At 45.9% G+C, this 22,881-nt stretch overlaps 1 protein-coding gene and 1 long non-coding RNA gene across 2 annotated transcripts in view; both read left to right on the forward strand.

Annotated features, from left to right (window-relative positions):
• The first annotated feature begins 613 nt into the window (after nucleotides 1-613).
• Nucleotides 614-8,878, forward strand: LOC140458488 (uncharacterized). Its single transcript, XR_011953500.1, has 2 exons — nucleotides 614-1,795; nucleotides 6,430-8,878. It is a non-coding gene; the product is annotated as an uncharacterized lncRNA (long non-coding RNA).
• Nucleotides 8,879-9,873: 995 nt separating this feature from the next.
• Nucleotides 9,874-22,881, forward strand: part of LOC140458486 (semaphorin-7A-like) — a 38,810-nt gene continuing 25,802 nt past the window's right edge. The window contains exons 1-2 of the mRNA XM_072553151.1: nucleotides 9,874-10,068; nucleotides 12,681-12,844. Of these exons, the coding sequence (XP_072409252.1) occupies nucleotides 9,984-10,068; nucleotides 12,681-12,844 (249 nt within the window). The 5' untranslated portion in view covers nucleotides 9,874-9,983. The remainder of the gene's footprint in view (nucleotides 10,069-12,680; nucleotides 12,845-22,881) is intronic.

Here is a 22,881-nt window from a genome sequence, read left to right on the forward strand (position 1 = left end):
CTTTGGTCTGCCCAAAATGTTTTGGTCAACGAGTGGAAAATCTTGACCTCAAACGTTGCAGACTGGCACATTCCAAGGTCCAGGACCATATTTGGAGGAACACACTAAAGTTTGACGCAGCTGGTGCCAGGGTGCAGTGGGGAAAGACCTACTGTCTGATGTCTTTCTGCCAAAGTGTTAGCTCCCTTACCTGACTCAGTTGTTGCCTCAGTGTATGTAAATCTTGTACTGCGTGAGTAAAAAATGTCTTCGGACTTTGCAACTGCAGGCAATGTCAAATTTCAATGTTTGTTTTTCTTGATATGCATCTGAATGTAAAGTTTTTTTTAATGCATAAAGTATATTTTGCATTAAATAAAAGCAGAGATGTGTACCATTTGCAAGATACCTACTTTAAGGTGTTTTCTTTTGTGGGAGATTTGAGGATCATGCTGGGGAGAATCTGAACACCAGCCCAGATTAGTTTGTGCATTGGGTTATAACCATTTGGAAGAGGTACTGGAGAAACTCATTTAACAACGTGAGCTTAAAACCTCCTAGAAGCATGGTATTCCAATCAGAACTCTATCAACAAACACATCGATTTGGATCCCATCAATCACCCTCTGAGTAAAAGAACAGGAAATGACGTCAGCACGAGAAATGACACCACCACAGGAAATGACGCCACCAACCCAAGGAAACCTAAACACATAAATAGAATGCAGGCTGTAACATCAGTGCTTCACTGGAGGCTCACTCACGATGTTACCCTGTCTGGTGATGAGACATCTGAAAATGAACCTTCCAGCTCAGCGAGCAAACTTACATCCAGAATCTCAACCTGAGCTACAAATCTTCTCCAAACTTGTGTGGGATATAGGTGAATTAATGTTACTTCTGCAATTATGCAATTCCATTTTACAAAGTAAAATGAACTCACACCAGTGTGTAATTGTTTTAGCCACGAGCTGAGTCAACAAGAATGGAAACAATGTGGAGGAAATATATAATTGTTTTTGTATTAGCTAAAACTGTATGTCAGAAGGTAGACATTATGGGCAAGTAGATAAGATGTTGTGAGGAGATGAAGTTAAGCTAGATACGCCTGTACAAACAGTAGGTATAAACATGTGCTTCCCACTTTTACAAAAACACAGGAACAAACCCCAATTAAAAGGGTCATAGGGATCAGAACGGCCTCGGGAAAGGCACAGATGAAGGGGGTAGATAATGATGAAGAAAGGATAGGCCTAACAATGACCTACAGCAGGATGAGGTCAAACAGCCTTGTGAGACCAGAAATAAGCATTTTATCACAGACAAGGCCGGATAAGGCAAGAGGCAAACAGGGGTAATGGGGGCCGGTCTTAGGGAAGTGGACGATGTAAGCAGGGGAGGGAGCAGTGTAAAACAATAGACATCAAATCATATAAATGTTATGTATGAATTGAATTTGGTGTGTGTCTTCTGCCTCTTAGACACGGGACATCACACCCACTTGCAAGTGTAAAATAAATGGCACTACTGATTCAGATCTTGTCTCGGACTGAAATTATTGAAGTGTGTGAGCTTTGTTTCTCACAATTGGGGGCTGTCCGGGATTTTCTTCCATCACCGGGGGGAGTGGCTGGCCTTGGACACTGGGAAGACGCGTCCCGTTCCCCATTGAGGAGCGGTCTCGTGTCCTGGTTTGGTCTGCTCCCTTGGGTGACTGGTACGAATCCCACAAGAGAGACATCTGAATCAGACAGTGATAGGAGCTCGATAGACAATACGACACAAAGGGGCCAGGCAACTCTGTGCACAGACCAAGGTAAGAAACCTGACTTTTAAGTATTGCCTTGGTGGCTGGGATTGAGTTTTAGTAGTTAATAAGGGACTAACGAAGGAACTCAATATGGGTTGTGCTGTGGGTAAGGAAAAAGCCTCCGGGAAAACAAAAGAAGGAAAAAGCAATGGAATTGGAGGCGGGGTCCCTTACAACATACCTCCAGAAAGTTCTTTGGGGAGGACGTTGTGGAATTGGCAAAATAATACTTGTACAGGGGAAAAAGATGATTAAATATTGTTGCTTCATATGGACTAAGGAATCCATTCTTCGTCCCGCCTCTTTTGGCCAAAATTCAGGTCGGACAAAGACTGGGTTTGTAAATATCTGAATTTATTTGTCAATGAGTGAGAGAGAGAGAGAGAGAATGAAGAGAGCTGTACAGCTGGTCGAAAGTTTAACCCTTTGTGATTTGGTTTGAATGCACATTTGTTTGTTGGTGATTGAAAGTTTGCGTTTTATTCCCTGGAGCTTGAGTTCCGGGACTGTTTTGAATCTGATTCTTATTATGGAAACTTAACATGATTTATTTAAAGGTTAAGGATTCTATAGAGATTATGAAAAAAAAAGAATGATAACTCCTGTTCTTCTTACAGGTCACGACTGCCTTACTATCAGTTTCTAACTAATCTCTTTTATCTTTACATGAAAGCGATTTATGGAGGACAGTTGAAGTTTCAGTTCAACATTAGATTGTAGTAAAAACAAGATCCTATGGTTAATATCTGTGACCTTGGATTCGGCCATTGTTCATGCATTAGAAGTTTTTTTTTTCTTTAAACTTGAATAGACAAATAATTTTAAGGCAGCTCTGATTATTTCACAACCTATAGTATTGTAATTGAGCAATGATTGGTCAGGACTACTTAAGAAAACTAATTTTGGATTTAAATTAAGGGACTAAAACTGGGTGATTTCAAAATTGAGAACTGTATGCATTTTACATTTTGAATATTAAATACTGAATAAATGAACGTAAATATATAAATATATTTACAAGTTTGGAACAGGCTTTAAAGTTAGTCAAGCATGAATTGATGAATTGGTGTTTGAAGTTATGGGGAGCTAGAAATATTGCAATATTTCTTTAAAAAAAAAGAAAAAGGGGAAGAACGTAATGACTTATCCCCTTCGGGAGGTACCAATAGGGGACAAAGAGATTGGGTTTGTAAGTATCCCCCTCAGCAGTGGGGAGGTCAGAACATTTAAAAAAGAAATGAAGGTCCTGGTTGAGGATCCGGTAGGGTTGTCTGAACAAATTGATCAATCTTTGGGGCCCAGTCTGTATACCTGGGCTGAGTTAATGTCTATTTTGAATATACTATTTACTGGGGAGGAAAGGGGACTTATATGGGGAGCAGCCATTAAAATATGGGACAGGGAACATCCGATTGGAGATGGGGATGCTGGACAGGGAGAGACGAAGTTTCTCCTCAGAGACCCCCAGTGGGAAAATCAAAATCCGGAGCATAGAGAAGAAGTGAGGGAATTGAAAGACCTGATTCTAAAAGGAATAAGAGAGGCAGTTCCAAGTCACAGAATTTGACTAAAGTCTTTGAAGTTAGACAGGAGAAAGATGAGACTCCCTCAGCTTTCTTGCGAAGATTAAGAGACTCAATGTGGAAATATTCTGGAATGAACCCTGAGAACCCAGTGGCACAGGGTCTTTTGAAAGTATATTTTTGTGACAAAGGAATGGCCAGACATACAGAGAAAGATACAGCAAATAGAAGGGTGGAGTGAAAAGCCATTAGATGAATTGTTAAGAGAGGCACAGAAAGTGTTTGTAAAGAGAGAGGATGAGAGACAAAAACAGAAGGTGAAAATGATGGTAGCTGCGGTTGATGAGGTAGTTAAGAAAAGAGTAGAACCAATAGTGACCAACCGGAGGGGCGGGTGGCAGCATGTAGGACAGAGAGGACAAGGGGGAGCGTTTGATAGAGGGTTCGAGCGACAGGGGCAGAGCTGGAGGTCTCCACAGGCAGGATGCTATTATTGCGGAAAGATAGAGCATTTTAAGCGGGAGTGTCCTGATGTACAAAGGGAAGAAAGGGCAATTCCGCTTATGAATTTTGATGAAGTATAGGGGTGTCAGGGGTTCCTGCCCCCGGGGACCCACCAGGAACCCTTGATAAACCTGAAGGTGGGACCCTGTAGGGAAGAGGTAGTCTTCCTAGTAGATACGGGGGCAGCACGGTCATCGCTGCATTTTAAACCAAAGAAAGTAGGAATGTCAACACGGTCAATTACTGTTTCGGGGGTAAAAGGGGAAGGATTTACTGTTCCAGTATTTGAACCTATGATGATAGAAGGTCCTAAGGATAGGGTCAAAGGGGAACTGTTGTATATCCCTGATATAGGAAGTAACTTATTAAGGAGAGATTTAATTATCCTCTTAGGACTGGGGATTGGAATTCAGGAAAAAGAATTAGTTGTACAAAAGGCAATGTTGGCAGAGGATGTGGAGAGAGAGATAGACCCTATTGTATGGGCTAGGGAAGGGAATTGTGGAAAACTACAGATCCCCCCCGCCTTGAAATAAATTTAAAAAGGAAAGGGGACATTGTCTGTGAGCGACAATATCCCATTTCCATCGAAGGTAAACGAGGACTGCAGCCAGTAATTGAAGGATTGATTAGAGATGGACTGTTGGAGCCATGTATGTCTCCTTATAATACCCCAATTCTACCAGTGCAGGAATCCGATGGAACTTATCGATTGGTGCAGGATTTGAGAACATTAAATTGAATAGTACAGATCAGGCACCCAGTGGTGCCAAACCCCTCTACGTTATTAAGTAAGATCCCTCATGACCACAAATGGTTTAGTGTGATAGATTTAAAGGATGCCTTTTGGGCCTGTCCCTTGGCAGAGGAAGGTAGGAATTTGTTTGCCTTTGAGTGGGAAGACCCTAAGACAGGACAGAAACAGCAATACCGGTGTACTGTGCTTCCCCAGGGGTTTACGGAATCTCCGGATTTATTTGGACAGATGTTAGAACAAGTATTGGAGAAATTTAGCAGCCCCAAGGGGACTACCCTGTTGCAGTATGTAGACGACCTCTTCGTAACAGGAAAAAGAAGAGAAAGAGTAGTAGAAGCCACTAACAAATTATTGAATTTCCTGGGTCAGCAGGGACTGAGGGTATCTAAAAACAAACCACAATATGTGGAGCAAGAAGTGAAATACTTGGGACATTTAGTTAGTGAGGGAAAGCGAAAGATAAGCCCGGAACGGATAGAGGGAATAGTGGGAATGCCGCTGCCCAGCACTAAACGGGAGTTACACAAATGTTTGGGTCTCACGGGTTATTGCAGATTGTGGATTGATTCCTATGTACAGAAGACTAAGAAATTATATCTCAAACTATTAGAGGGGGAACCAAAATGTCTAAGTTGGGATGATGAGGCAAAAGAGATCTGACCCATGCCCCTGTGTTAGCCCTACCTTCCCTAGATAAACCTTTCCACCTCTTTGCTACCGTGGATAAGGGAGTGGTTTTGGGAGTATTAACCCAGAGGTGGGGGAAGAGATTAGTACATGAAGAATTGATTAAACGGGTCTTGGAGTCCCTATTACTTCCCCGAGAAATAGCAGTAGTGCATGTAAATGGTCATCAGAAAGGAAATGAACTAGAGGTTAGGGGAAATAGATTAGCCGATGAGGTGGCTAAGGAAGCAGCCCTGAACCCACAAGAAGTGGTGATTCATTCCCTAATACCTACTGTCCCAGGTCCTAGGGAAGCTCCTATATTTACTGAAAGCGGAGAAAATGAATTGAGAGATTTAGGGGCTGTAAAAACAGCAGACGGGCATTGGAGGTTACCTGATGGAAGGGAAATGTTAAACAAAATGATGATGCGAGAGATTATGGCCGTCCTACACCAAGGCAGCCATTGGGGAGTACAAGCAATGTGTGATTTGGTTCTCAGGGAATATGGATGTAAAGGAATATATAGAATTGCTAAACAAATATGTGAGAGATGTATAATATGCAGAAAGGTAAATAAGAAAGTCTTGAGAAAACAGACCCCAGGAGGAAGAGACCCAGGACTGAGACCTTTCCAGAGTATACAAGTAGATTATACTGAACTCCCCAGGGTAGGGAGACTAAAATATATGTTGGTCATAGTAGATCATTTATCTGGTTGGGTTGAGGCATACCCCCTAGCTACCGCCACTGCGAGTGGAGTGTCTAAAACAATATTGGAGCACATAATTCCCCGATATGGGCTCGTGAACCATATTGATTCCGATCAACGAACTCACTTTACTTCTAAAGTGTTACGGGGGGGTAATGAAAGGGTTGGGAATTTCCTGGGAGTTCCATACTCCGTGGCACCCGCCATCATCAGGAAAGGTTGAGAGAATGAACCAAACACTCAAACGACAGCTCTCTAAATTGATAATAGAAACTAGACTCCCTTGGACCAAATGTTTACCTATAGCTCTCTTGCGAGTACGAACAGCCCCAAGGAAAGATTTGGGACTATCCCTCTATGAAATCTTATTTGGATTACCTTACTTGGGAACGAATGGAGAATTGCCAAGTCCCGAAACTAAAGATTTGTTTTTAAAGAAGTATATACTGGGTTTGTCCTCCTCTTTGTCTTTCCTCAGGAAACAGGGTTTATTGGCACAGACTCCACCCCTTGAATTCACCGTTCATTCCATCCGGCCGGGAGATTGAATCTTAGTAAAATCATGGACAGAGACTAAATTGCAGCCGGACTAGGAAGGGCCTTACCAGGCTCTTTTGACCCCTGAAACAGCGATAAGGACAGCAGAGAAAGGCTGGACTCACTACACTCGGATCAAAGGGCCAGTGGACCCTCCAGTTGAGGAAGAAGTCTGGACAGCCGAATCAACGCAAGATTCGCTGAAACTCAGACTAAAGAGACTTTGAGTAACTGATTATACAGTGGCGACGCGAGCGCGGGATTATTTCTGTAAGATTGTATATTCAGCATGATGTTTAGAATACTGGGGATGCTCCTAGAGATATGATGCTAGCCCTTTTAGTATTGGGATTTCGTCAAATATCATTTTCATATGTATTATTAACGGTCCCCAAGTCTGATAATCCACAAGTAATAGACGCTGATGTATGCAGCTTAGTAAATTGTGGGGATGTAGATAATCAGAGACAGTACCGCAGCTCTGAGATACATCTTAAGTCCTATGGGGATAGCCTTGGGGATGGTACTTAGTATAATGGTCTCATCACAGTACACCAGGCCCCCTTCCGACCCCCTCGTGATTGTCCCGATAAAAAGTGTAACCCAATATACCTAATGATAAGGAAAACCACATGGCACGAAACAATCCTGGTGGGGGGGGGGTTGGGGGGCACCTATGAGATACAATGAAATGAAACATTTGGGATAGAAATGAAAGCAAATGGGAAGGATTTCTTGGGCTATTGTTTTTGAATTAGTGTAGGACAGGGAAAACGAGTAGAACTACTGGGTAATAAGATACAATCTTTCACCCCTCCCGCTGATCCTAAAGTAGTAAAATTTATAGAGGTAAAGGACTTGAAACAGACCATTGAAATAGAAACTGGGCACGGGGATGCAAATGCCTGGGTTGAATGGGTAAAGTATACTGTGAAAAGTCTGAACAAGAGCAATTGCTCTGCATGTGCCTCCGGTCGGCCAGTGGCCCAGGTGGTTCCCTTTCCGCTCGGGTGGAAGCGAGACAGGAAGGGCATGAAATGTATGATAGCCCTGTATCAGGATGAGACTGCGTGGAATGATAGGAACTGTACCTCCCTATCTCTGATGTTCCCTCCCTTGGAGAAGAAAGATGTAAAAGTTCCCCCCCTGTTTTCTGCCGCAGTTGGAAATCACACGTCGTGTGTGCGTAGACGAGGTACAAGTCGGTCGAAAGATTTGGGGGAGCTGAAATTATGTACAGAGATTAAGAATGTAACCGAAATGGAGAAGGGAGGGAACTACTCAGCACTAAAGGTTCCCCGAGCGGATCTGTGGTGGGACTGTGGAGGCAAAATATTGAGACCCACGCTACCTCCAGATTGGAGAGGGATATGTGCAATTGTACAATTGGCAATTCCATTTACCCTGGCATTTGAGAAGGAAAAGATAGGAGGGAAAAAGGGAAGGGGTAAGAGATTACTGTTAGACACTTCTTTCGATGACAGGATTTATCTCGATTCGGTAGGAGTCCCTAGGGGAGTACCGGATGAATTTAAGGCTCGTAACCAGATTGCAGCAGGCTTTGTGCCAGCTCTCTTTTGGTGGGTAACAATTAATAAAAATGATCATACCCTGTATATGAGGGCTCACCCAAAGACTGATTGAAACAGCCTTGATGAAACAGGTGCCCCTAAAAGAAAAATGCAGAAGATAACAAATGGTAATTAAAGAAAAGGGGGAAATTGTGGGATATAGGTGAATTAATGTTACTTCTGCAATTCTGCAATTCCATTTTACAAAGTAAAATGAACTCACACCAGTGTGTAATTGTTTTAGCCACGAGCTGAGTCAACAAGAATGGAAACAATGTGGAGGAAATATATAATTGTTTTTGTATTAGCTAAAACTGTATGTCAGAAGGTAGACATTATGGGCAAATAGATAAGATGTTGTGAGGGGATGAAGTTAAGCTAGATACGCCTGTACAAACAGTAGGTATAAACATGTGCTTCCCACTTTTACAAAAACACAGGAACAAACCCCAATTAAAAGGGTCATAGGGATCAGAACGGCCTCGGGAAAGGCACAGATGAAGGGGGTAGATAATGATGAAGAAAGGATAGGCCTAACAATGACCTACAGCAGGATGAGGTCAAACAGCCTTGTGAGACCAGAAATAAGCATTTTATCACAGACAAGGCCGGATAAGACAAGAGGCAAACAGGGGTAATGGGGGCCGGTCTTAGGGAAGTGGACGATGTAAGCAGGGGAGGGAGCAGTGTAAAACAATAGACATCAAATCATATAAATGTTATGTATGAATTGAATTTAGTGTGTGTATGTCTTCTGCCTCTTAGACACGGGACATCACACCCACTTGCAAGTGTAAAATAAATGGCACTACTGATTCAGATCTTGTCTCGGACTGAAATTATTGAAGTGTGTGAGCTTTGTTTCTCACACTTGCAATCCGCTAAACCCATGAGCTCGACCATCCAGAAGGACAAGGGCAGCAGTTAGATGGGAACACCACTCCCTTCAAAGTCCTCTCCAAGCCATTCACCATCCTTGGATGGCATGTTCCCTTTGTGTCCAAACCCTGGGACTGCCTCCCCACTCACCACGGTGGGGCAGTGTACTCAGTGGTAGTATTGGGGCTTGTTGGAGGCGTTGGCGGTCAGGCTGGAGGTCCAGTGTGAGGCAATGTTTAGGGGCCTACCCGGAAATCCCGCTGGTGGGTTCCCAGTGCCACTCCATCACGGACTAAAGGCCAAGCCCTGCCCTGGATGGGGGCTTTGGCAGTCTGAGATCCTAGGAGTGGTCCCCATGCAGGGCTGGAGATTCCCTGACGCCTGCAGCGGGGTAGAGAGCAGGCAGCCTGAGACATGGAGAGCCAGATTGAACCTGCCTGGGGAAAACATGCCAAAATGGTGGAGATTGTGCGCTCGTAGGAAGAATGGTCCCAGCATGGCTGATCGGTTAAGAAAGGCTGCGTAATGTTTGAACTTTTAGCTTTATTTCTGTGTAACACTCGATTAATAGAATCCCTACAATGTGGAAACAGGCCATTCATCCCAACAAGTCCACACTGACCCTCCAAAGTGTAGCCCACCCAGACCCATTCCCCTACTTTTACCCCGACTAATGCACCTAACTTAGGAATCCCTGAACACTGTAGGCAATTTAGCGTGGCCAATCAAACCTAACCTGCACATCTTTGGGCTGTGGGAGGAAACCAGAGGTTTCCCAGCACTGAGTTTTAAAAATGCTTCCTATTTAACACTTGAGTAATCACAACCACACTGATTGGTCTTCCGACATGATGTGGCTTAAAATTTAACCAGTGACTGTGTCTGTCGTACTCTGTAATCGGATCTCTACATGATTACAGCGTAACTGCTGCACACCCACTATAGTCCCTCCCACTGCAGGGGGTGCAGCTCAGTCTGAAAGGGAAGGGGGGAGCTGAAGAGTGCTCAGTCTGTCAGGGACTTAACACAGAATCCAGAGCCAGCCATGTCTCTGCTCGGTCTCTTCCTCTCGCTCCTCCTCAGCAGCGCCTCATCCAGTACCTTACCCCGACTCAAGCTGAATCTGACGGGTAAGTGGGGGCTCCTGACCCCCTCTTCATGGGGAGGGCAGTGTGTTGGGAGGCTGGTGGTTATGTCTGTAACCTGAATCAGTTTTGCACTTTGATGTGCCGCACTAACAGAAACATTTTTAAAGTCACAGCCACAGAAAGTTATTGTTAACTTGTGTCTTGAGGTTTTTGAAATCATTTCAGACAAACAATTCAACGATTGGAACTCTGCACAGCTCGCTTTCAGCTCAATCTAATTTCCTAGTGAATGCCTTGATTGACTGTAGCTCCACCACACTCTCACAGTGCACTCCTGACGCGAATGTGTAGTGGCTCAGTGGTTAGCACTGCTACCTCACAGCGTTGGGGATCTGGGTTTGATTTTACCCTCGGGTGACTGCCTGTTGAGTTTGCACGTTCTACCCATGTCAGCAAGGGTTATCTCCCACAGTCATGCGTGCAATTCTGGTCTCCTTCCTGTCAGAAAGATGTTGTGAAACTTGAAAGGGTTCAGAAAAGATCCACAAGGATGTTGCCAGGGTTGGAGGGTTTGACCTAAAGGGAGAGGCTGAACAGGCTGGGGCTGTTTTCCTTGGAGTGTTGGAGGCTGAGGGGTGACCTTATCGAGGCTTATAAAATCATGAGGGGCATGGATAGGATAAATAGATAAGTTCTTTTCCCTGGGGTGGGGGAGTCCAGAACTAGAGAGTATAGGTTTAGGGTGAGAGGGGAAAGGTATAAAAGAGACCGAAGGGGCAACTTTTTCACACAGAGGGTGTATATGGAATGAGCTGTTGGAGGAAGTGGTGGAGGCTGGTACAATTGTAATATCTAAAAGGCATCTGGATGGGTATATGAATATGAAGGGTTTGGAGTGATACGGGCTGGATGCTGGCTGGTGGGACTAGATTAGGTTGGGATATCTGGTGGGTATGAACAAGTTGAACCGAAGGGTCTGTTTCCATGCTGTACATCTCTATGACTCTGTGTGCAGGTCTGGTCGATTGGTCATGCTGAAATTGTCCATAGTGCCCAGGGATAGAGTAGGTTCGGCAGATTAGTCATAGTCGATGTGGGGTTGGAGGTCTAGGTAGATAACTCTTCAGAGGGTTAGTGTGGACTGTATGGGCTGAATGGCCTCCTTCCATACTGCAGGGATTCTATGAAGACCCAGACCTGATAACACACAGCAAATCCTCACAGAGAGATGTTTATCATTCCTCAGCTCCAATTTCCTTCCATCCCACTGCCGTTCAGGATTCTCTCCGTCTTTTAGCAACTGCCATTGACATGTCTGAAAAGAGTTTGGTCCGATTCTAAACTCACCCACCTTGGACACTGAATGTTTGAGTTGGTATTTGCACCTGGGTCTTCTGGCTCCGAGGCTACTGAGAGATCCCCAACTCAGTGAATCACATGGCTGCCTGAGCTATCTCCACAGTCAGTCTCCATGTCAAAATGAACATGGACATTGATCATATTTTTTTTGAAGGAAGACACGGTGGCTCAGTGGTTGGCACTGCTGCCTCACAGCACCAGGGTCCCAGGTTCGATTCCACCCTCTGGCGACTGTCTGTGTGGAGTTTGCACATTCTCCCCGTGTCTGTGTGGGTTTCCTCCCACAGTCCAAAGATGTGCCGGTCACGTGGATTGGCCGTGCTAAATTGCCCGTAGTGTTAGGTGCATCATTCAGGGGGAAGTGGGTCTGGATGGGTTGCTGTTCGGAGGGTCGGTGTGGACTGGTTGGACCAAAGGGCTCGTTTCCACACTGTAGGGAATCTAATCTAATCTCATAAAGCTCGCACTGAGAGCTGTCCAATAAGTAACGTAACTGTGTGCAATTCTCCCAACAAACTAATGCTATCTATCCCCGTGCATTTGAGAGTCAGAGAGATGTACAGCACGGAAACAGACCCTTCGGTCCAACTCATCCATGCCAACCAGCACTTGGCCCATACCTCTCTAAACCCTTCCTATTCATATACCCATCCAAATGCCTCTTAAATGTTGCAATTATACCAGCCTCCACTACTTCCTCTGGCAGCTCATTCCATACACGTACCACCCTCTGCGTGAAAAAGTTGCCCCTTAGGTGCCTTTTAAATCTTTCCCCTCTCATCCTAAACCTATGCCCTCTAGTTCTGGATTCCCCCACCCCAGGGAAACGACCTTGCCTATTTACCTTATCCATGCCTCTCATGATTTTATAAACCTCTATAAGGTCACCCCTCAATGAGATACCTATGTCCTCTAGTTCTGGACTCTCACATCCTGGGGAAAATGCCTTGTCTATTTATCCTATCCATGCCCCTCATGATTTTATAAACCCCTCAGTGGATTACTGACCTGGTCTGCATTTGGCCCCATGTTGAGATAACCGCTCCCCCATCACTCATTATCCCAGTGGAGAAACGATAATGGGCACGTTCAGAGAGAGAATAGTTGTGTTAACCTGGGTTTACATGTCGTGTTTGCTCGGCATCATCCTCGTTATGGGAAATTGGGCCGTTCCAGTCACTCCTCGAGATCCCATCGCCATGGTTACCATTTCATTCCAATGACAATTTGTTCTCTTCCCTGCCTTTTGCGTTGATCAATAATCAGTCAATCCGTGCCCTTTTCTATCTTTACAGCTGAAATTCACGATCGGTCCCCATTTCGCTCGACTGAGGAATATACAACCACGCTCCGTGAGGGAAGCACTGTTTATGTTGGAGGGAAAGACGTTCTTTACCAGATAGATTTGGAAGAAGCTCCCGGCTTGATAAAACCAGTACAGTGGGATCAGCCTGATCCGGTAATGCTAATGTCTTGACCAGTTGCCATGGTTGGTAAAATGACAAACTGTAGACAATTCACTGAGCTCTGTGTATCTCACAGCCCTGTAGTGTCATGTTGAGTTTAGGAGGGTCACTGGACTTGAACTGTTTACCCTGCTTTCTCTGTCCATAGATGCAAGCAGACCTGCTAAGTTTCTTCAGCAATGTTTGCTCTTGTTTCAGATCTTCTGCATCTGCCGTTCTTTGTATTATTTCACAAGATCATTGCCAACTCATCCATTCTGCACAGCATTGATCATTTATAGCATTATACTGTGTTCCAAAGGATCTCAGGCAGCACTGCAAGGAGTTCACAAGATGGATATTAACTTTACCAGATTCATTTCCAAAACTGACAAAAAATGTTTAGAATCCCGACAGTGTGGAAGCAGGCCATTCAGCCCATCAAGACCACACCAACCCTCCGAAAAGCATCCCACCCAGATCCACCCCTGTATTTCCCATGTCCAATCCACTTAACCTGCACATCTTTGGACTGTGGGAGGAAACCAGAGCACCCTGGGAAACTCACGCAGACAAGGGGAGAATGTGCAAACTCCACTCAGACAGTCACCCAAGAGTGGAATCAAATCTGGGACCCTGGTGCTAACCACTGAGCCACCGTGCCATCCTGAAAAGACAGCTAGCATGAGTCTGATGGGCTGAATGGTATCCTTCTGTTCTATGAAAAATGTTTGTTTCCCAGCGGCTCAGTGGGAAGATACAAGGTGAGGGCTGTCACTGAATCAAGTACAAGACAGAGTAAAGTTCAGGAAACATTTCTGAGACAGGTTAATGATCCGATGAGAGATCATGTGAGAGAATAAACTAGATGGGCTGAATGGCTTCTGTTACGATACTTAAAGTATGATGTACTCGCCTCAGAACTAGTTGAGAGAAGAGTCATCAGGCTGGATCCTGGGAATGTCTGATGGGGAATGTTTGTGCAGGTTCAACCGAGTCTCGCTGGGCTTCAGAAGAATGAGAGGAGATTTCACTGAAACGTAGGATCCCAAGTGGGGTTTGACAGTCTCGCTGTTCAGAGAATGTTTGTTCTTGTGTGGGGGCTCCAGAACCAGGGGTCACTGTTTCTAAATAAGGGATTTCCCTTTTAAGACGTGGATGAGGAGGAATTCCCTCTCTCAGAGGGTTGTCAGAATTTGTCATTCTCTTCCCCAGCGAGCTGTTTAGGGAGGGGGTGGTTGAAGATGTTTGAGGCTGAGTTTGTCAGGTCTTTGATCGACGAGGGGGTTCAGGACTGTGGGGTCACCCAGAACAATGAAGTTCAGACCACAATCAGATCAGCCATGATGCTATGAACAGCAGAGTCCAGAGGGGCCGAATGGCCTACTCCTGTGCCCTAATGCCTTTGTTGTTTCACATCTCCATGTGATTTGTTTTGAGGTCTTGGTGTTTCTGTAATTAGGAAGAGGGACTTCAGTATTAGAGATCCCTGTTAGGATCAGTGTAAGTCATCGAGTCAAATAGCATGGAAACAGACTCTTCAGCCCAACCTGTCCACGTTAACCACATATCCTATACTGAGCCGGTCTTGTTTGCCTGCATTTGGCCCATATCCCTCTAAACCTTTCTTGTCTATGTCCCTGCTCTAACGTCTTCTAAGTGTTCTAATTGTACTCCACCAGTTCCTCTGGCAATTCATTCTATAGACACACCACCTACTGTATGAAAAGATTGCCCCTCAGGTCCCCTTTTTAATCTTTCCCCTCTCATCTTAAACCTCTAGTTTGGACTTGCCTCCTCTGGGGGAAAAGTCCTTAGCTAGTCACCATTCCTATGCCTCTCATGATTTAATAAACTTCTGTAGGGTTGCCCCTCAGCATTCTATTCTCCAGGGGAAAGACGTCCCAACCTTTCTGTATAACTCAAACCCTTCAGTTCCAGCAATACCCTCACAAATCTTTTCTGCATCTTTCTCAGTTTAATACCGTCTTTTTTTTTTAAGCAGAGAGACCAGTGTTGTACACAGCACCCCAAAAAGTGGCCTCAGCAGTGTCTTGTAAAGCTACAACATGATCTCCCAACTCTGTGCACTAACCAATGAAGGCAAACATATCAAGTGCCTTCTTCATGATCCTGTCTACCTGTGACGCGGTTGAAAATCACACAGCACCAAGTTATAGTCCAAGAGGTTTACGAAAAAGCACTAGTTTTCAGTGCGCTGCTCCTTCATCTCCATATCATGACCCTATCGCTACCCTAAACAAAGTATGTACCTGCAGTCCAAGTCTTTTTGTTATCATATTGTCATTGAGATGTACAGAGTGGAAACAGACCCTTCGGTCCAACCCGTCCTTGCCGACCAGATATCCCAACCCAATATAGTCCCACCTGTCAAAACCCAACCCATATCCCTCCAATTCATATATCCGTCCAAATGCCTCTTAAATGTTGCAATTGCACCAGCCTCCACCACATCTTCTGGCAGCTCATTCCATACACGTACCACCCTCTGCGTGAAAACGTTGCCCCTAAGGTCTCTTTTATATCTTTCCCCTCTCACCCTAAACCTATGCCCTCTAGTTCTGGACTCCCCGACCCCAGGGAAATGACTTTACCTATTTACCCTATCCATGCCCCTCAAAGTTTTGTAAACCTCTATAAGGTCACCCCTCAGCCTCCGACGCTCCAGGGAAAACAGCCCCAGCCTGTTCAGCCTCTCCCTGTAGCTCAAATCCTCCAACCCTGGCAACATTCTTGTAAATCTTTTCTGAACCCTTTCAAGTCTCACAACATCTTTCTGATAGGAAGGAGCCCAGAACTGCACGCAATATTCCAACAGCAGCCTAACCAATGTCCTGTACAGCCGCAACATGACCTCCCAACTCCTGTACTCAATACTCTGACCAATAAAGGAAAGCATACCAAATGCCTTCTTCACTATCCTATCTACCTGCGACTCCACTTTCAAGGAGTTATGAACCTGCACTTCAAGGTCTCTTTGTTCAGCAACACTCCCTAGGACCTTACCATTAAGTGTATAAGTCCTGCTAAGGTTTGCTTTTCCAAAATGCAGCAGCTCGCATTTGTCTGAATTAAACTCCATCTGCTACTTCTCAGCCCATTGGCCCATCTGGTAAGGTTCCTGTTGTAATCTGAGGTAACCCTCTTCGCTGTCCACTACACCTCCAATTTTGGTGTCATCTGCAAACTTACTAACTGTACCTCTTATGCTCACATCCAAATCATTTATGTAAATGACAAAACGAAGAGGGCCCAGCACCAATCCTTGTGGCACTCCACTGGTCACAGGCCCCCAGTCTGAAAAACAACCCTCCACCACCACCCTCTGTCTTCTACCTTTGAGCCAGTTCTATATCCAAATGGCTAGTTCTCCCTGTGTTCCGTGAGATCTAACCTTGCCAATCAGTCTCCCATAGGGAACCTTGTCGAATACCTTACTGAAGTCTATATAGATCACATTAACTGCTCTGCCATCATCAATCCTCTTTGTTACTTCTTCAAAAATCTCAATCGAGTTTGTGAGACATGATTTCCCACGCACAAAGCCATGTTGACTATCCCTAATCAGTCCTTGCCTTTCCAAATACATGTACATCCTGTCCCTCAGGATTCCCTCCAACAACTTGCCCACCACTGAGGTCAGGCTCACCGGTCTATAGTTCCCTGGCTTGTTCTTACCACCCTTCTTAAAGAGTGGCACCACGTTTGCCAACCTCCAGTCTTCCAGTACCTCCCCTGTGACAATCGATGATACAAATATCTCAGCAAGAGGCCCAGCAATCACTTCTCTAGCTTCCCACAGAGTTCTCAGGTACACCTGATCAGGTCCTGGGGATTTATCCATTTTTACCTGTTTCAAGACATCCAGCACTTCCTCCTCTGTAATATGGACATTTTGCAAGGTGTCACCATCTATTTCCCTACAGTCTATATCTTCCATATCCTTTTCCACAGTAAATACTGATGCAAAATACTCATTTAATATCTCCCCCACTTTCAGTGGCTCCACACAAAGGCCGCCTTGCTGATCTTTGAGGGGCCCTATTCTCTCCCTAGTTACCCTTTTGTCCTTAATGTATTTGTAAAAACCCTTTGGATTCTCCTTAATTCTATTTGCCAAAGCTATCTCATGTCCCCTTTATGCCCTCCTGATTTCCCTCTTAAGTATACTCCTACTGCCTTTATACTCTTCTAAGGATTCACTCGATCTATTCTGTCGATACCTTACATATGCTTCCTTCTTTTTCTTAACCAAACCCTGAATTTCTTTAGCTGAAAATGTGTTGTTGGAAAAGCGCAGCAGGTCAGGCAGCATCCAAGGAGCAGGAGAATCGACATTTCGGGCATGAGCCCTTCTTCAGGAATGAGGAGAGTGTGCCAAGCAGGCTAAGGTAAAAGGTAGGGAGGAGGGACTTGGGGGAGGGGCGTTGGAAATGCAATAGGTGGAGGGAGGTCAAGGTGAGGGTGATAGGCTGGAGTGGGGCTGGGGGCGGAGAGGTCAGGAAGAAGATTGCAGGTTAGGAAGATGGTGCTGAGTTCGAGGGTTGGGACTGAGACAAGTTGGGGGGAGGGGAAATGAGGAAACTGGAGAAATCTGAGTTCATCCCTTGTGGTTGGAGGGTTCCTAGGTGGAAGATGAGGCGCTCTTCCTCCAGTCGTCGTGTTGCTATGGTCTGGCGATGGAGGAGTCCAAGGACCTGCATGTCCTTGGTGGAGTGGGAGGGGGAGTTGAAGTGTTGAGCCACGGGGTGGTTGGGTTGGTTGGTCCGGGTGTCCCAGAGGTGTTCTCTGAAATGTTCCGCTAGTAGGTGGCCTGTCTCCCTAATATAGAGGAGGCCACATCGGGTGCAGCAGATGCAGTAAATGATGTGTGTGGAGGTGCAGGTGAATTTGTGGCGGATATGGAAGGATCCCTTAGGGCCTTGGAGGGAAGTAAGGGGAGAGGTGTGGGTGCAAGTTTTGCATTTCTTGCAGTTGCAGGGGAAGGTGCCGGGAGTGGAGGTTGGGTTGATGGGGGGTGTGGACCTGACGAAGGAGTCACGGAGAGAGTGGTCTTTTCGGAATGATGATAGGGGAGGGGAGGGAAATATTTCCTTGGTGGTGGGGTCCGTTTGGAGGTGGTGGAAATGACGACGGATGATATGGTGTATATGGAGGTTGGTGGGATGGTAGGTGAGGACCAGTGGGGTTCTGTCCTGGTGGCGATTGGAGGGGCGGGGCTCTAGGGCAGAGGAGCGGGAAGTGGAGGAGATGAGGTGGAGAGCATCGTTGATCACATCTGGGGGGAAATTGCGGTCTTTGAAGAAGGAGGCCATCTGGATTGTTCGGTATTGGAACTGGTCCTCCTGGGAGCAGATGCGGCGGAGACGAAGGAATTGGGAATATGGGATGGCGTTTTTACAGGGGGCAGGGTGGGAGGAGGTGTAGTCTAGGTAGCTGTGGGAGTTGGTCGGTTTATAGTAAATGTCCGTGTTGATTCAGTTATCCGAGATAGAAATGGAAAGGTCTAGGAAGGGGAGGGAGGAGTCTGAGATGGTCCAGGTGAATTTGAGGTCGGGGTGGAAGGTGTTGGTAAAGTGGATGAACTATTCAACCTCCTCGTGGGAGCACGAGGCAGCGCCGATACAGTCATCGATGTAGCGGAGGAAAAGGTGGGGGGTGGTGCCAGTGTAGCTGCGGAAGATAGACTGTTCCACATATCCTACGAAGAGGCAGGCATACCTAGGGCCCATGCGGGTGCCCATGGCTACTCCTTTGGTTTGGAGGAAGTGGGAGGATCGGAAAGAGAAGTTGTCCAGGGTGAGGACCAGTTCAGTCAGTCGAAGGAGGGTGTCAGTGGAGGGGTACTGGTTGGTTCGGTAGGAAAGGAAGAAGCAGAGGGCTTTGAGTCCTTCGTGATGGGGGATGGAGGTGTATAGGGACTGGATGTCCATGGTGAAGATAAGGCATTGGGGACTGGGGATGCGAAAATATGGTGGAGGTGGAGGGCGTGGGTAGTGTCCCGAAAGTAGGTGGGGAGTTCTTGGACTAAGGGGGACAGGACCGTGTCGAGGTATGCAGAGATGAGTTCGGTGGGGCAGGAGCAGGCTGAGACAATGGGTCGGCCGGGGCAGTCAGGCTTGTGGATTTTGGGCAGGAGGTAGAAACGGGCGGTGCGGGGTTGTGGGACTATGAGGTTGGAGGCGGTGGATGGGAGATCCCCTGAGGTAATGAGGTTATGGATGGTTTGGGAGATGATGGTTTGGTGGTGGGAGGTGGGGTCATGATCAAGGGGGCAGTAGGAGGAGGTGACCGCAAGCTGGCGTTTAGCCTCAGCGGTGTAAAGGTCGGTGCGCCAAACTATTACCGCGCCTCCCTTGTCTGCCGGTTTGATAGTGAGGTTGTGGTTGGAATGGAGGGAGTGGAGGGCTGCACGTTCCGAGGGTGAGAGGTTGGAGTGGGTGAGAGGGGTGGAGAGGTTGAGGCGGTTAATGTCGCGGCGGCAGTTGGCTATGAAGAGATCGAGGGTGGGTAAGAGGCCAGCATGGGGTGTCCAGGTGGATGGGGTGTGTTGGAGGCGGGAGAAGGGGTCGTCAGAGGGTGGGCGAGAATCCTGGTTGAAGAAGTAGGCGCGGAGGCGAAGGCAGCGGAAGAATTGTTCTCTGTCTCGCCGCATGTTGAACTCGTTAATCCGAGAGCGTAGGGGAATGAAGGTGAAGCCTCTGCCAAGGACTGATCTTTCATCCTCAGAGATGGGGAGGTCTGGAGGGATGGTGAATTTCTTTAGTCAGCAACACTCCTCAGGGCCTTACAATTAATTGGGTAAGTCCTGTCATGACTCATCTTCCCAAAATGCACACCTTGCATTTATCTAAATTAAACTCCATATGCCATTCTTCAGTCCATTGGTCTCGTTGATCAAGATCTCATTGTACTCTTGGATAACCGTCTTCACTGTCTAGTATGCCACCAATTTGAAAACTTGCTAACCATGTCTCCTACATTGTCATCCAAATCATTTCTATAATGGCAAATGGCAGTGGACCCAGCACTGATCCTTGCAGCACACCCCTGGTCACAGGCCTCCAGTCTGAACAACAATCCTCTACCACCATCTTCTGTCACATCCTCAGGCGACTGTCTATGTGGAGTTTGCACATTCTCCCCGTGTCTGCGTGGGTTTCCTCCGGGTGCTCCGGTTTCCTCCCACAGTCCAAAGATGTGCGGGTTAGGTGAATTGGCCACGCTAAATTGCCCGTAGTGTTAGGTGAAGGGGTAAATGTAGGGGAATGGGTCTGGGTGGGTTGTGCTTCGGCGGGTCGGTGTGGACTTGTTGGGCCGAAGGGCCTGTTTCCACACTGTAAGTAATCTAATCTAATCTAATCTAATCATACCATCAAGCCAATTTTGTATCCAATTGGCTAGCTCTCCCTGGATTCCATGTGATCTAACTTTACTAACCAGTCTATCACATGGAATTTGGATGAAGAACCAATACTGAAATCACTCAGCTCATGGGGAAACTGAACACTGAGTTATATTTAAAAAATACTGGAGAAACTTGGGCAGTACCTGTGGAAATGGTTAAACATCAACCTTTAAAATTGACATTTCCTTAAATTTCAGAACTCAGCCATTTTTAAAAAAAATTTCTGAGTTCTGCTATTTGCAATGCTTCCTTTGGTCAGGAAATGGTTTTGCTTGTCAAATGCAGATTTGCAAACATCATGGGTGATTGCAATCAACCTCGTGATGTAACTTTCAGGGAGCCCGCACACATTTGCCATTTTCGATGTTGTACCTCACAGGAAAGAAACAACGTCTCTCCAATTTTTGGGAGTTAGATAAAAAGCAGAGGGAAAGGTCACAGTAGAAAAGGGAAGCGAAGGGACTATAGGATTAACCTGGAGGTTTGACAGACAGACGAGCTTCTTAAGGAAGTATTGAGCCCCCTCCATCTCTGTCTGGTAGATCATTCCCCAAACTCAGCATCTGTTGGGAATCAAAAAAGTTCAAACAATTGAATTTACTGAATGTAATAGCAGGAGAAAGTGATGTCCGCAGATGCTGGAGATTAGAGTCGAGAGTGTGGTGCTGGAAAAGCACGGCAGGTCAGGCAGCATCCGAGGAGCAGGAGAGTCGACGTTTCAGGCATAAGACCCGATGAAGAGCTTATGCCCGAAACGTCGATTCTCATTCTCCTCAGATGCTGCCTGATCTGCTGTGCTTTTCCAGCACCACACTCTCCAGACTGAATGTGATAGCAGACGTTTAATTTAAAAAATCCTTGAAACTTAATGCTTGATTAAATCTAAGCTGAAAACATTTTCCAATGCGGTCATGCAGCAAATGTGTTACCTAACAGCAAGTATAGAATAACCAACCTTCCCAGATGCGTTTCCTCTCCTGTGCATTATTGCATAGGGAAGCATACAGATTTGAATTGGGTTTTAGTGAGAGAGGGTGAGTGAAGGGGAGTGGGGAAGGAAAAAGGGGTAGAAGAGAAGGGACATGCGGAAGGGATCATGAATGGATGTGGAGCGAGAAGTAGAAAATAAGAAGGGGGTGGGTAAGGGAAGAAGGGGGTAGGAAGGGGAGAGGATGAGGGAAGGGAGGAGGATTGGGAGAGAAGGAAGAAAGAGGAGGGGAGGAAGGAGGTGATTTCAAGGAGGGAAGGAAGAGGGGCTTGGTGGGGAGAGAGAGATGGGGTAGGAGTAAGGAGAGGGATGGGGAAAAACAAGGTGTTTGCCCAAGTGATACAATTCCAACATACTCTAGATAACTGTTGGTGCATCGTGAGTTGGACCAAGGAGAGATTTACAAATTAGTTCAAATTTCTCTAGAATTTAGAAGGTCAAGGGGTGATCTGATCAAAGTCTTCAAGATATTAACAGGAAAAGATATGGTAGATAAAGATAAATTATTTCCACTAGTTGGGGATGCTAGAACTAGGGGCGTAGTCTGGGAATTAGGGCCAGACTGTTCAGGAGAATTGTTAGGAAGCACTTCCACACACTGAGGGTGGGAGAGGTTTGGAAATCTCTTCCACAAATGGCAATTGGTGCGAGATCAGTTGTTAGTTTTAAAACTGAGATAGATCATTTTTGTTAAGCAAAGGCGATGAGGGATATGGGTGAAGATATGGAGTTAGGCAGATCAGCCAAGATCTCGTTGAATGTTGAAACAGATTTGGTGAGCTGGACGGCTGACTGCAGTTTCTGTGTTCCTATTAAAGTCAATTTGGGCTTGTTCGAAATAATATTTCAGACAGTAGTTCCTAGTAGTGTTTAATCAGGAAATCAGATAAAAGAAGGTAATTTAAGGCTATGATCAAAATGAGAAACATTAAGAGTTTGCAATGCTTCAAAACTATGTTTGACCTTCAAAGGAAAAATGATATTATTGGAAAGCATTGTAAGTTGTTTTATTTGTCAATTTTCCGAGTCACACACCATTCTGTCTTGGGAAAATATCATTGTTCCTTCACTGTCGCTGAGTCAAAATCCTGGAATTCCCTCCCTAAGGGTATTAGATTAGATTAGATTACTTACAGTGTGGAAACAGGCCCTTCGGCCCAACAAGTCCACACCGTCCCGCCGAAGCACAATCCACCCATACCCCTACATTTACCCCTTACCTAACACTACGGGCAATTTAGCGTGGCCAATTCACCTGACCTGCACATCTTTGGACTGTGGGAGGAAACCGGAGCAAACCCACACAGACACGGGGAGAATGTGCAAACTCCACACAGTTAGTCACCTGAGGCGGGAATTGAACCTGGATCTCTGGCGCTGTGAGGCAGCAGTGCTAACTACTGTGCCACCGTGCCGCCCATGGGTCAACCGTATTATGGGTCAACCTACAGCATATGGACTGCAATAGTTCAAGAAGGCAGCTCAGCACCACTTTAAGGGACAACGAGGGACCAGCTAGCCACACTCATGTCCCGCGAATGAATAAAAAAACCACATTGATAAATGGTGATGATCTGAATTCAAAAAGATTGCTTAATTGGAGAAGTTGCATCACAGCATGTGCCAATCTCATG

This window comes from Chiloscyllium punctatum, chromosome 33, assembly GCF_047496795.1.
Source record: "Chiloscyllium punctatum isolate Juve2018m chromosome 33, sChiPun1.3, whole genome shotgun sequence".
Classification (NCBI taxonomy): Eukaryota; Metazoa; Chordata; class Chondrichthyes; order Orectolobiformes; family Hemiscylliidae; genus Chiloscyllium; species Chiloscyllium punctatum.